We start from the raw sequence: 14,753 nt of genomic DNA, 5'->3' as shown, positions 1-14,753 counted from the left end.
CGGTAATCTTTAGAGTTGTACAGATTCAAGAGACAACATAATGGAGCCTCGTCCATTCGTACACAGTGGCCAGACAAAACTATTGGTAACCAATCTCACATTGGATGCTGAGATAACATGAGGAGACTGGAATTTGCCCAAAATCGTTTTCACATTCCACATCTGGGAGAATGTCGTTTTGACGGAACCGACTAAGCTTTTTGGCAAGTCACATCAGCTCCGTGTAAAAAAACAACCAAAAAAAACCCCTTATATTTATAAATTAATGGATATACATAGTAATAGAAAACTGTCCATTCACCCCATAAAACGTCATAATGCATTGCATGATACATGGTACTTATGAAGGGTCATGTATATTTTGAATATACAATACCTATTGCAGTCGGTTAATAAAGAAGAATTCGGCACATTCAATTGGCTGAAGTGAGATATCATGTGGTTTGGTTACGGTATTTTTCTGTTGGGAGTGGATAATGTGTGTTGTACTCTTGCCAATCTCACAAGCCCTTCAAGTTCTTTCTTGTCCATTCATATTACGAACAACAATGCTTTGGCTGGTGCTCATTTGATCCCAAACTCACCAGTGTAGTCTGAGAATTGCTGGTGTATCTTCTCACCTTGGCAAACACATCAAGCATGGACATCGCTCCCATTACATTCCATGACCAACAGCCCGCTGCTTTCGGTGAGCTTTTTTTCTGTTGTTTCTCTTTGAAATGTCTCCGCCCTTTCCGCAGTTTGGCCTTCAATCAAAGCGGCGATTGTAATATTTTTAGTGGAGCACAGTCATCAGTGAAAAGTTCAGCGTAACCGATTTTTCCAGTTCAAGGAGGCCTTGCTGTCGATGGCGTTCCCCTCGCCAGGTTGTGTTTCTTGGGCACATACAATGGGAAAAAGAGTCGGATTTCTGTGGTGGACCTTGTGCTTGGTTGATAAAAACAATAATATGTTTACGCCACAGGCTGTTTTTCATTACTCGTTTCCATGTTAAACTTAAATGTTCAATTTAAAACAATTCAGGAACATATTACAGAGTTGATGTATGGCTTGATTTTCCTGCTGTATGAAATTAATATACCGTATTTTCCGCACTATAAGGTACTTTGGAATAAAAGTACTATTTTAAAACTGTTTTCATATACTGTATAGGGTGCACCGCATTATAAGGCGCACAGAATAGAAGCTACAATAGTGGCTACGGTTATGTTATGCATCCGCTACATGGAGATGTGCTAAAGAGAATACAATACAATACAATACAGATGTATTTACATAGAGCTTTCACAATTGCTCCAGCTGCAACAAAGCGCTTTACAGAACATGTAAAATACTGCATCCAAAAAATCTGAATACTGATCCATATACTGTATATCAGCTTTTGAGAAAATTGAATGCTATTAGGTGCGCCTTATAGTGCGGGAAATACGGTAGTCTTTTAGTGGTCTGTAAGTCAAACAAGACACGTCTTTTATGGCCTACACTGTAAACTATACCAAAAAAATAAAAAATAAAATCACATGTTGTATCAGGTTAAGGTTAGGACTTTAAGGCCAGTCAAGTTTATCCTGACCACACCCTTTGTATTTCTTTACGGACCTTGCTTTGTGCAATGGTGTACAGTGGTGGTGTCCAAAGTCGGTCCTCAAGGGCCGCTGTCCTGCCTGTTTTCCAGCTCTCCCAGGAGACACGCACCTGATTCAAATAATCAGGAATGTTCTAATGCAGCTTCAGAGCTGGATGATGATCATCTGAATCAGGTGTGTTGCAGCCGAGAGAGATGGAAAACAGGCAGGACGGCGGCCCTCCAGGCCCAGAGCTGGACATGCCTGGTGTACAGTATTGTTTTTCAGATTTAGACAACTTCATTCGTATTTATTTGGTGCTTCCCAGTACACCTTCATATTTGCAACAGGAACAGGAAGTGGCCTGGAATTGTCTGGAATATTGGCCCTTCATTACCAGTGAAAGGAACTCTGAAGCCTTTAGCCTACCAAATAGATTTTGGACAATTCTATGATCCCACTTTAGTGGGAACAGTTTGTGGATAGCCCCTTTCTTGTTCCAACACAACTGTTCAGCAGTGCACAAAGTAAGGTCCATTATAAACACGGAGGAGGGAGTTTGGTGTGGACAATCTTGACTAGCCTGCACAGAATCCTGACCTCACCCCATTAGAACATGTTTGGGATAACCTCACAAATGCACGTCTGGTAGAATGCTCCCAAAAAATCCCAGAAGCACTCCTAAACCTTATGGAAAACATTCCGGGAAGAGTTTAGGTTGGACTGATGTATTAACTATAGGTTATAGTTGGAATGTCATTAAATCCATCCACAAGTCAAGGCAGATGCTTTAAGCCAATACTTTTGGCTATAAAAATGTACTTCTATCAACGCATTGTTGACCAATAACAGTTACAACAACATAACACCTCAATTTTTCTATTTGATGATTTAACAAATACTATATGCACCACATGAAACAATAACAGCAGCCTTGGTAACCCTGTGTTCAATTTGTCTGAAGTGTTTTCAGTCTGACGTTTGACTTCGATGAATTTGCACTGAAAATCTCTTGAGTCGCCTCAGCAAAGTGGCAACATATGTTACAGACAGATTCTTTTGTTGATTTATTTTTTAATGGCAACATTGCTGGTTTTCTTGGACAGATATGTGCCTGATAAGCCTTTGTGCCTCGCTCAGGGTTTATTCCAGTGATGTGTCTGGAAAAATGTGACTGTTTCCTCTTGCTGCGATATGTTGTGATATTTTGTCCGATATCATGTTGCGAAATAGATAAACCAAACCCGGGTTTTACTGAAAGAATCAAATTTTTGGATGAATTCAAGTGTTCATACTGCCTCGTCTTGCGACTTTAGATTGAAATTGTACCGGGTGACAAACGTTTAGACATGTAGTAATTAAAGTGAACTCCTCATGTTTGCTGATTGTTCACCATGAAAGCGTTTGTTAGTTAGCGCTGCTAAATTGTGCTACTTATCTGCTGAATAGCATGTGCGCCTCTTCTGTACGCTAATGCAAACAAATTAAAAACATCACTTTCCATTTTTTCCCATCCCATGCCCTGAAATAAAAAAAGTGAAATAAAAACACCACTCAACAAATAATTAGCAGGATGTCGAAAGACGGAGAAAAGAGCCGATCATGTGTGTGCAATTTGTGCAGGTGCATTTTATACGACCCACAATGCAACAAATATTGTATAATAATGTTTGGGATGACTCATTAACAGTTTCTCAACTGCTGCATTTTAGGAATGCTTCATGATTCGGTTCAAAAAATGGCCAAAGGAGCATAATGAGTTTTTAGTAGACTATTGTTTTAAAAAATAACCATTGCCATCAATTTACAGTGATCTTTTACAGTGTGCGGTACTGTAGATGTCATGAACTGGCCAACATTTAAGCCAAAGTTTATTTTAGCCGTAAATAAACGCTAGATAACTTCCAGGGAAAGGCACTGTCACACAAAGAAAAAGGTGTACTTTGTTGTTCGGACTCTTTTACGCAGCCTCACTTAGCAGTAGCATTGTCGTACAACGGCTGCCAAAGTTAACTAGCAATTGTGATGTTGCCGGGTTCAGCCTCGGAGAAGTATTTCAGCACTTAAGAGTGAGTGCCATGCCCGAAAGTGTCGAGTCGAAGCCAATCCTGTCTTTGAGGGAAGTCCATTTTGTTGGAGTCGTGTAAAAGCACTTTCAGAAGTGCAGCTTGAGGCACAGGCTTTGGAAAGAGAGTTTCCCTTGACCTTTCTACACTCAAATCCTGTTTAAAGAGTTGCTCCTATGGTGAGTCAGCACCAGCAGTGGGTAGGGCAGCATGGGAAGGAAGAGCGAGTGTTTAGGATTGTGGCCGTTGTTTTGTAGTCTGGCGCAGAGTGGGCAGCGGAGGTGAGTGGCGTGCTGGGCTGCAGAACTTTGGATCAAAGGCAGAGCAGATGTGTTTTCAGTCCACCCCCCGCCCCAACTCCAACTCCGCAACGTCTTCTCCGCTCTGGACGGGACTTTGTGTTTACTCATCACCTCAGCACGCCTCAGTTGTTCCCGTCTCACAACAGCCAGCGCTGCAGCTTTCCCAAGGGACCGGAGCATACAATCTTATCCACCTGGGCCAAGTGCAGGCCTAGAATGACACGTGGTTCTGTCCTGTTTTTCGTGTCACATGGCTGCCTTGATTGTTTTGCACAACACGAGCGCATACTGGCAGGCTTACGTTAATCCTTCCAAGATGGGTGTCTCCACGAACCTCCTTGTTGAAAGCGCTATGATCTGTCTTCAGTTTTTACCAAGTCCATGTCCGTGCACGTTGGTTGATTTTGTGCAGGGGAGATATGGTGAGCTTAGAGCCTTAGACAAACAGAGCATTCTTCTTCACTCGGGTGAGGGATTGGAGTCAGTGGGACTCGCTTCTCTGCAGGAGATGTTATCTGCTCCGGCAGTGAAAAAAAACTTCTTTTTTCATTATTATCTTTATTCTTGGTGCCAAATTAAGCCTTTTGTATCCGTGCCATGATAATTCTGCTCATAGGCATGTGAATGAAAAGCAATCATTTATTTTTCAAAAGTCCAGTTGAGTGAGAGATTAAAACATTTCAATACGGAGCTTGAGTCATTGCGTGTGTGTTTGACAGGATCCTCCTTTGCATCTCACCAGCTTAATGTCGTCTTCATCAAATAAGCTTTCGTTAGGTTTTCTTTGAATTAACAAGCTCCAGGGGTGTGGAAGAGCCCCACTAAAAGAAATAAAATGAACATTTGTTATGGCATCGTAGAAGCACATTATTATTATTATTATTATTATTATTATTATTATCTGCTTTTGTTTTCCCTCCACTTCTCCAGTTGCTGGAAACCCCTGGTGATGAACCATCATCGGCCATCCCTTTTCCCTCTCCGACTTTCTGTCTCGATCCTTCTGCCTCTCTCTCTCTCACTCTCTCTCTATCCATCCATCCATTTTCTGATCCGCTTTATCCTCACAAGGGTCGCGGGGCGTGCTGGAGCCTATCCCAGCCGTCTTCGGGCAGTAAGCGGGGAACACCCTGGACCGGTTGACAGCCAATCGCAAAGCACATAGAGACGAACAACCATCCACGCTCACACTCACATCTCGGGACGATTTCGTTTGTTCAATCAGCCTGCCATGCATGTTTTTGGAATGTGGGAGGAAATCGGAGTACCAGGAGAAAACCCACGCAAGCCTGGGGAGAACATGCAAACTCCACACAGGGATGCCGGAGCTGGAATTGAACCCGGTACCTCTGCATTGTGAGGTCGACGCGCTAACCACTGGTCCACTGGGCTGCGCCCCCCCCCCCCCCTCTCTCTCTCTCTCTCTCTCTCTCTCTCTCTCTCTCTCTCTCTCTCTCTCTCTCTCTCTCTCTCTCTCTCTCTCTCTCTCTCTCTCTCTCTCTCTCTCTCTCTCTCTCTCTCTCTCTCTCTCTCCATCCAACATCTTTGTCTTTCCTTCCGTCTTCCACTCTTTTGAAGTTGCGCCGACACGAACAGACAGGCATCGTTGTCAGAGAACCTCCTATCGGCTTCATGTTGATTTTTCTTTCGAGTTTATTTTCAAGCGCCGTTTATTCATAGGCAACGGATGAAAGCACATATCAAGGCTTTGCAAAGCAACTGACTACACCACACCCACACTTTTCTCAGAATTGTTGTTGGTGGGTTGGCTGGGCATGGGTTTGTATTTGGGTCATTGTCCCCTTTCCAAAGGCAGCCCCCCCCCCCCCCCCCCCCACAGTGTATAACAGAAAGAGCGTAAAAGACTGACCTTCAGCCTACACGTCGTGACTCAATCTCTACACAAAAGATAGTCTGTGGAACACTTCCTGTGTGAGCATTCTTGTGTTTGTGGGCAAGATCAATTGTCAGACGCGGGAAATAACTTTCCTTTGCTGAGTTTCCCCTCTTAATCACACTTTTCACTTTGATTCTGCATTATTTTGTCCCTTTTGTTTTTTTTTTTGCGCCTGTGTGTTCTCGACGTTCAGTCCAGCATATAACAAATAAGAATCTTTTTTTGGACACTGTCTCCATGCTCCAGTTTGCGTCTTCCTTCCTCCGTTGCTTGTAACTGTCACAAATCATTTCTCCTCTGATGCGTTTGGAGAGCGGAGTCAATTTGCCAAGCCAGAGCTCACCACATTGGCTTTTCTCATCTTGGATTAATCAGTTTACCAACCACTTTATAGGATAGCAATGATCTGAAAAATAATGTTTTAACCGTTGGGTTTGAGGTCACAGAATCATATCAACATAAAATTGGAAGGGTCAGTGAGTATTGTGAATCCGCAAATGTGTTTTTTGTCTTTTCTGACCTTTGTTGAAAGGGTTCTGATTTTAAATATTGTCTGTTTGCTCGATTCCCATGACTGTGACATTTTCAGATATTCACAGTGTCCCTCGGAGCATAAATTTGAATTATCTACCAACCCGGCAGCATCTGCTTTTTTGTTGTTGTTGTTGTTTTTTTTTTTTCATCGGGAACCCTGAACCTCAGCACTGGAGCTTTCTAATCACCTCGAAATTTCACACTCAACCACACCCATTGAATCACAAATTAATAATTAGTGATTTAACTATAAGTACACCAAGTACTTCATTACTGTTATTTATTTTCAGTCATGTCTTATTTCACGTGTGGTGGCTTTTTAACCAATTCGATGTTTCAGGTGCTCATCAATGTTGTCACGCTCATTTTAACTACAGGTCATGAAATCAACCATGTTTGATATGATCACTTCGAGAAATGAGTGACTGATTATTATGTCACGAAGACTTGATCTTAGTTTCCTCTGATGCTGTGTACGCGGAGGCAATATACGGTGAACTATTTGAAATGTAGGCGCTTCAAATTCAACAAATGTAATGGACTCCTTCACAATACAGGCTTTGGGCTTTGACTTGATCTAATTGTGTTCTGATTTTTTTTTTTAATGTGTTCTGTTGAATGTTGTCCGACACTGCTAGATGACAGCTGTCTGCAGCAGAGCCAAAACTTTCCCAAGGATGCCAGGGATAATATTTTTTGTTTACACGGATTCTGTTTGTCCTCTCTAGACCGAGCTGAGTGAACAAAGCAGATCCGAATATTTTTCCAAAGAGGGAGAAATCCAAGAGTCTTTCAACTGCGCCACAAAAATAAAGAAGACCGTGCTTCAAAAGATGTAAGTATGATCTAATTCAGAACTTTCCGACCTCTCCAGTCAGACAGGATGCTCGAGTATCTGCTTGTCTTGTCCAGAGCCCAAAACTGTAATGTCCAGCAAGAGCACCGGGTTCCCATTGTGGGGGAGCAGCAAATTGAGCAAAGAACCAGCATTGAAGACCAAAGCGGCAAATGTGATGGTCCCCACTCATACTCGAGATCATTCCTAAGTGTCTGTAGTGCTGGAAGCGCCGCCCCTCAGAACATCGGGCAACAGGCACCATGCTCCAATGCTGTGACTCAAGACCAAAGCCTGACCTATCAGTGGAAAACTGCCGGTTGTTCTCCAGACAGCAGGAAGCTCAACATGACCTCGGTGGGTTTGTGCCCGCATGAAATCAGTCCAGGAACCAGACGGAGCAAGAGGGGTAAACCCAGCGATTCAGAAGACCCTCGCCCGCTCAAGGCCAAGAGGACGGGCCTCCGCAGACCTCCAGCCACAATGCAAACTGACCCCAGTGCACGCTTCACGCAAACATCCGAACACGACCCTCTTCCTCTGCCACCCCATCCTCTAGACGAAACCAAGGCAGAGTCCAAGGCTTTCCCAGTCTCCGAGTGCAAGAAAACCACAGTGGAAGTAGAGCTGCTTACTCCAGGGAAACGGGACCGTAGGCTCCCCCTCACAAGCAATAACACAGCACAGACGAACCAAAACAGGCCGGCCGCAAGTCGGAGGGGCCTATCTGTCAAGCTTGCATCCTCGGGCTCCTCTATTAGTTCCAGATCCACAGGCGGGGAGGAGGGAAGTGAAAATGTGCCCAGAACCTCGAGATTACGGCGACTGAAGAGGTCCTGAGGGGAACAGAGGAGCTCCAGTAAAAATGCCTGACGCCATCCAGATCGAAACAAAATTGTGTCAAGCCCCGTCATTCGCCACCAGCCTGCCTCCCACCCTTGCATTTGTACACACACACACACACACACACACACACACACACACACACACACACACACACACACACACACACACACACACACACACACACACACACACACACACGGCCTTTTACTACAATTACTATTCTTTTCACACAAAGCCGCACATGCGGATCCAGTACAGAGCACATAATTGATACATGAGCGTTTTGAGTTATGTTTTGTCAAATACTTGAAACAGACTTCGCCTCCACCCATAAGTAGTGGTGGTCAGGAGAGGCTTGCAAATGAAAGTCAAAAACCCTTAATTGGAGTTTAGACTCGGGTTTTGTGTTAAAGATTGGGGATTTCAGACAGCCAGGAGCCATGCAGTACGTCATGGCTTTTAGCCTGAAGTACTGTGGCTCCCATGTGTCTGTAAATTGTCCACTTTCCCTGCTCGAGCTCTGCTTTGATTGATTGCTGTTTCCAGATTTATTTCATCCGTTTGTTTTTTCTTCTTTTTTAATTGTATTTTATTTTTTAATTCTAAGAGCATTTTCATTCATACATGATTCCCATTCATACTTATTCCTGTACTTAAGATTCCAAAGACATGAAATAAACTGTATCGCAAACAACGTGCCCAGACCTTTCACTATTACTGCATTATATGTTTTCTTTTTTTTCTTTTTTTTATTTGGGTGCCCATCAATTGAAAAATTAGCTGCGGTACCAAAGCGTTTGGCACTCTAACTCCATCAAGAGATCAAGCTCCACGGTCCGTGCCAGCTGAGCATCTGTCAACAGCCACTCGTCTCCAAAGAGTTCGAAGTAACGACAGTCCAATTGCCACTCCTAACCCAATTGAAAACTTACGACGTTCTACTTGATGACAAGTCACCCTATAATATACTCTTTTAATAAACCTCTTGGTTTTACTGGACAGACATTTTATGATCTGGATAAATCCGTCTTTTCCCAGGGGAAAAACAAAGCAACCCCCCCCCCCTGCCCCCCCCCAAAAAACCCACCATCTTTGACAGACACATAAATTGCCCGCTTGTCATTGGAAAACAACCATCAAGATATATGATCGAGATCTGTTCAATGTCTCGCTCACACGTTCCAGAAGCCTGAAGCTCAGAGCGCATTGACAGTGAAAGTCTGCCCAACACTAACCATCAGATCAGTGGAAATTCACACAAGTGTTTGACGCTTTTATGTTTTAAGTTGTTCTGAAGAGGTGGTGAGAATCTCTCGCATTGGCTTTAATTTTATTTCATTTAAAACAAGAATCTGCAGAAGCGTAAAAACTCCCCAAACCCTCTCAAGCTTGCGAGTCTGACAGGTTTTATTAAATCAAGCTGACAAAGTCACCGTTGTTAAGGAATTATATTCACAAGTGGCATGTAATGTAATGTCTTACAACAAAATAAGACCACTACAAAATCCGTTTCTCTGGTTTTGCCATTTAGGTTTCGATATTTTATACTACAGGCATAAGATGCAGCACCATTTCAAGTCTTAATTAAAACACAACGTTAATATGAGACTGACATCATACCAATGTTTTAAGGAGAGTTCAGACTTGAGCGACCCTGTTTTGCAACCGCAGCTTTTACGCAACTGAGCATTTTCCCAAGGAATCCGTCACCTTGCTGCTGGGCGACTTTACGCCACTCCTGTTCCAAACATTTAAGCAGCTTGACTGATGGATGGTTTTCATCACATTCAAGTGATTGGGCCGAGTCTTCATGCGGCGGTCCTCCTGACCTGGTTGTGTGACTACGCGTGTTGTCTTGCTTCAGAGAACAATCCAAAGTAAGGGAACGTTGACAAAATAGGAAGCCTGTTTTCCTCCAGGGCAATTTGGTACGTGGCTTTGTTCAATAGAATTCTGCTCGGTTCCAGCAATGCTGAAAATCCCACCAGGTCAGAGATCCTCCAACAAATTTTACAGTCCGCGTGAGACATTGCGGTTTTCTGCAATGGATGGAATGGCTGCCACATATGTCGATATGCTGATTTAGAAAACTTTGGGAGTGTTGGCTACATTTTTTTTCCAGCGCTGTGAATGCATTCAAACCCCAAATCCTCGAGAGACACTCATCACACACCCTCTAGAACAAAGGCATCTTTAATTCTCTTTTCATACAAAATATTTAATAAATACAACTTTCAAAAATATATTGCCAGATCAACACATTGTTCTCAAGTTCAAACAAGTCAAAAATGTTGCCACGATCTCAACAGGGTTAACAAATGAGATAAACATGTTTGTCTTGAGAGTCTCATTAAAGAACTGTGCTGAGAAACGATGCAAACAAAAACTTTTGTCAAGAGAGGCAGTGTATTTCATGTGGTTCCACAGTGTTCCCATCGCCAATCTACTCTTCAAGTACTCACAGTCTAGCTTATGATATCATGCTGACTCATGCGGATGGGAATCCTCGCTCGTCGTAGTCGCGCGACCTGCCTCGTCACGTTGGTGGATCTCGACAGCCGTTGAAATGTGACAGTGAAACTTGTTGGCTGCTTTTGGACATTTTTGCTTCCCTTACCGTCTGATGGCAAGCAATATGTCTGCCACCTTGTCCATCCCACGCATCAAGTAGCCTTTATTTATCCACACTTGCCTTCAGTCAATGTCCTGGCAACAAATGAATGAAATATCAAATGTGTAAAAAATAACAACAACAAAAAAAAAAAAGCCGGAGGCCAAAAGTGCCCACAATTTGCCTCTGAAATTCTGGCATTTGGCTTCTTAGAACGCATTGGAGGAAACAGTCATCGAAAGAAATGATGGTAAGCCTCCGCAGCTAGCAAAACCTTCAAACTAGACAGAACATATAAATAAAAAGGAATGATATCTTAAGGCTCTTGATTATTAAATTAATAAATCAAATATACACAATGATTAATAAAAAAAATGTACATATCTACATATTCTAAATCAACACATAAATTCTTCATATTGGCAGCAATTGCTGACATTAAACCCACCCAGTCCCCCTCTCCAAACCTCCCCCTCCCCCCAAAATAAAAATAAATAAAGTTGATTTTTTTTTCCTCATTCGACAGTGGCGAAGTCTAACGCTGAAAAAGGCACTTTCTCCAAAAACGAATTCAAAAAGCACACCACTAAAATGATTAGCTCTAGTGCTGAACGCAACAGGGTTGTTTTAGTCGTTGTACAGCAATTACAACAGGAGCCCATTCCATGTGTCCACTAATTTAAAAAAAAAAAAAAAACAGACGAAAGGGGCGAGGATGGGGGCGGGACCGAAATGTCGTGGAGTAAACTTAACATTCTACAGTGAAATGTATACCAGTGCCTTGTGTTTCCAGCCAACCAAAGCATCCGTCACTGCCAGTGTAAGCCAGCTTTGTCAAAATTTAAATTAACACGGGCAACATAGGAAAATACTGCGGGGCTACGAATGACATGCCAGTTTACCAACTAGGCATGCCAAAGCTCCCCTGGTTCACCCACCACTGGGGTGCGAAGATGTTTAAGGCTTGGTTGCACAGCAACACAGCTGTCCGCTATACTATGTAGTCCATTCTGTTTATGCTGTTTGCCGTCTCCAAGTCTCTGTTGTCCTGTTTATTAGTCCAATTTGGGTGCTTGGGTGTGGAGTTGGGGCTGGAGATCTTCTCGTCCCGCTCCACTAGCGTGTATGCCGGCTGTTTGGCAAAGCGGCCCTTCTGGAGGTGCCTCTCCTTGTCGTCCTCGTCCCCCTCGGGGTGATTTGTCCTTATATTGGCAATGATGGAGTTCTTGTTTTCGTAGTCTTTGATGGCCACGGAAAGGCCCACGTGCTTCTCGATGGGGTTCTTGATCTGGTTGAGTTGCTCGCGCACGTTGTTGGTGGTGTTGTCCTCCGAGCCGGCGGCCGGCGTGCCGGCACCGCCGCCGGGGTTGCTCTGTTTCCGCCGGCGACGCATGCACCACAGCAAGAGGGAGATGAGCACGAGGACCCAGAGGACAATGAAGACTGAGCTGAGGAGGGGCACCAGGTAGTCTGGAGACACAAGAAATTTAACGGTCAGCCAGAGATCCAAAAGTGAAAAAGGATAACGGGGCTTTTAACGTATTACTGCTCCCGCCAGCGCAACCTGACCCCGGAGCCGTGAGCGGGGGAGGGGGCTCTCTTAGCTGTCAGTCTGTTGATGAATGGCGGACATGTGGGAGTCTTACGAGCCCGGCCAACGCAACGCCGCAAATCCGAGCAGCTCTGTGCTTTCCAACCATATTTTGCACTACATACTTTTCAAACTCAATTACACCTGACATGACTTAGTAGTCAAGCGGCAGGAATGTGGTGCTGCTGCAGCCCCGTTTCATTTTAAACACAAGTGCGTGCACGCCTGACAAAAACCTTAGGGGCTTGCATGCGGTTTTTGCTGGTGGTTCGTACCAGTTTTGCTGGGACTTGGTACGCGCACCTCCACGATGGAGGCGATGATGGTGTTGTTCCCATTGCGTTTGCTGACCAGGTCGATTATCCGTTCGGTGATCTCTTTTATGGGGCTCCCGTCCAAGCGATGGTCTTCTGTTGACTACATGTGCAGAGAAAAGATTAAAAAAAAAAATAAAGAATTAGAATTAGGTTTCAATGTGAAAACAGCACACAGATGCTGCGTGCTGTCAATCAAATACGATTCAGCTTTAACTTTGACGACAAGTGGGAGGAGCTACTCACGATGCAGACATGGATCTCGTTGCTGGCCGAGAATGACGGGTCACAGGTTATGGACACGGAATGCTCCAAGGAGAAATTCTTGACTACGTACAAGCGCCTCAGTTGGTTACACACATTCTCCACCGTCAAGCTCTGCACACCCTGGGGAACAAAATGAGGCACATGTTAATGTAAACAGAAAGCAGAGGGCTCACCAGGAAGTGGAAGGGGGAAAAAAGGGAAGAGCTCGACAAATGTTTTTGCAAGTATGTATTATGAGCTAGCTGGTTGAGATTGGAGACCACACATTTACAGTATGTGTGAGCCTCTATCTGCTGTCATGCTTGTGAGTGATGATCCCATGTGGCCAAAGTCGCCCAAGTTCCTCTTCAATCCATGTGGTTCCTGAAACTAATCTCAGTGAGTGGGTGTGTTGAGTGGATTGGCATGAGTCCCAAAATCCAATTCAGCGCTAACAGAACAATTTTCAAGCACCCCTCACCCGACCCAAATACAAAAGAGGGATCCCAACTCACTCTCGTCAAGATGTCCTTGTTGAAGGTGAAGGTGATGTTGGCGCAGCTATTGTCCTGGTAACTGGAGCTGGGGTGACATTTGGGCATTGGCGGGAGAGGGTTGGAGCGCCAGCACTCCCCTAGTCCGAGGCAGGGCTTGACGAAACAGTGGCCCTCCCTGATGGGGAGGCAGCTCTGGCCTGAAGGACACCCGCCTCGAACTGTGGCACCAAGATGGCAAGTCATTGGACCGCACCACATCTGTAGAAAATAGAATGACACTGGATGACGCAATTCCAGTCACGTTAGGTATAGACCAAAACGTTATGCGACAGTCACCTTTTTTATTTTTTGCTTTCCACGCAGTCTCCCACATCACTTCCCCTTACGCGTGCTTCATGTTACATTAAAATCAATATTGGAAAGAGTGGTAAACTTATAAACTTGATAATTGCTTATAGGGTTAATCGATTGTCGTTAAATTCTCTATGTTCAAGGGGGGGGGGGGGGGTCTGAAAAAATATAGTGTCAATGGGTATAAAGTATATTCCCGATCGTGACGTATATGCTTTTCTCCGTAAATTAAAAAAAAATACAAAAAGGTTTTGAAAATTAGATATCTTTTCCGATATCTATCTATGCCCCCGCCCCCTCGGACCGGTGGGTTGGGGGCCGCTCTAGATGACTTTCACCCCATGATGTATTTCCTCTTGAGAGGAAAATGTCACCATTGTTTCATTAAATGCTTATATGGGAATGAGAACGCCACTTCAGGCCTTGTCTGTTATCAAATGACTCATCCTCCTCCAGTGCGAGGGTGGGAGATGTGAAACTGGCACATGACCAGTGCCATTGTGTTTCCTTTCAAAACAAACGACATCATCGCAGTCGAGAATGTGACACCGCCGAGTGAAGCTGCTCCACATGACTGAATGTGAGAGGCCCGACCTAAGATCTTTTTCTGCTGCCTCACACCCACTCTGAGTCTGCTTCTAATCCTGTCACTGTTCACGCACACGTTCTCCCAATAGACAACATTCGCACTCTGTGACACGCGCGCGGTCCGTGCCTCACATACCTTTGTGCATACGACTTTCCCGTTGGAACAGTGGCAAGTGTTGCAGTCTTCATCCCATTTGACCCCATCTGAGATCACGTGCCCATTAACTGAGCAGGCTTTTCTTGACACTGCGATGAAACAAAGGGCAGAATAAAAATGTGGCACGGATGCAGCGCAGATTTGAATGATGAGTCTGTTATTTTGAAGGAAGAAAGTACCTTCTTGACAGTGCGACCCACTTTTGTCGCTCGGGCACAGACATCGGTAGCCATTAATTTCATCGACGCAGGTCGAGCCAAAGGAGCATGGGGAGGACTGGCATTCGTTGATATCTGCAGCAAGGAAAAAAAGAAAAGGCTACTTAGCAAAATAAAGAATGCAAACACTGGGTG

The 14,753-nt window shown here is 44.3% G+C and overlaps 2 protein-coding genes across 4 annotated transcripts in view; one reads left to right on the top strand and one right to left on the bottom strand.

The window, feature by feature from the left end:
• Positions 1–8,248, top strand: part of slx4ip (SLX4 interacting protein) — a 34,214-nt gene extending 25,966 nt beyond the window's left edge. For both annotated transcript variants that reach the window (XM_086121661.1, XM_086121660.1), the window contains 2 exons: positions 7,093–7,199; positions 7,277–8,248. In XM_086121661.1, coding sequence (XP_085977787.1) covers positions 7,093–7,199; positions 7,277–8,039 — 870 coding nt within the window. In that variant the 3' untranslated portion in view covers positions 8,040–8,248. The remainder of the gene's footprint in view (positions 1–7,092; positions 7,200–7,276) is intronic.
• Positions 8,249–10,222: 1,974 nt separating this feature from the next.
• jag1b (jagged canonical Notch ligand 1b) overlaps positions 10,223–14,753 on the bottom strand; it is a 30,930-nt gene continuing 26,399 nt past the window's right edge. For both annotated transcript variants that reach the window (XM_086121658.1, XM_086121659.1), the window contains 6 exons: positions 14,580–14,693; positions 14,380–14,489; positions 13,323–13,562; positions 12,808–12,948; positions 12,523–12,664; positions 10,223–12,126 (listed from right to left, as the gene is read on the bottom strand). In XM_086121658.1, the coding sequence (XP_085977784.1) occupies positions 11,648–12,126; positions 12,523–12,664; positions 12,808–12,948; positions 13,323–13,562; positions 14,380–14,489; positions 14,580–14,693 (1,226 nt within the window). In that variant the 3' untranslated portion in view covers positions 10,223–11,647. The remainder of the gene's footprint in view (positions 12,127–12,522; positions 12,665–12,807; positions 12,949–13,322; positions 13,563–14,379; positions 14,490–14,579; positions 14,694–14,753) is intronic.

The sequence above is a fragment of the Hippocampus guttulatus genome, chromosome 10 (assembly GCF_054856545.1).
Source record: "Hippocampus guttulatus isolate MCC_2025c chromosome 10, RoL_Hgut_1.0, whole genome shotgun sequence".
Classification (NCBI taxonomy): Eukaryota; Metazoa; Chordata; class Actinopteri; order Syngnathiformes; family Syngnathidae; genus Hippocampus; species Hippocampus guttulatus.
Note: the sequence above shows the minus strand (reverse complement) of the source record. Positions and strands in the feature narration are given on the sequence as shown.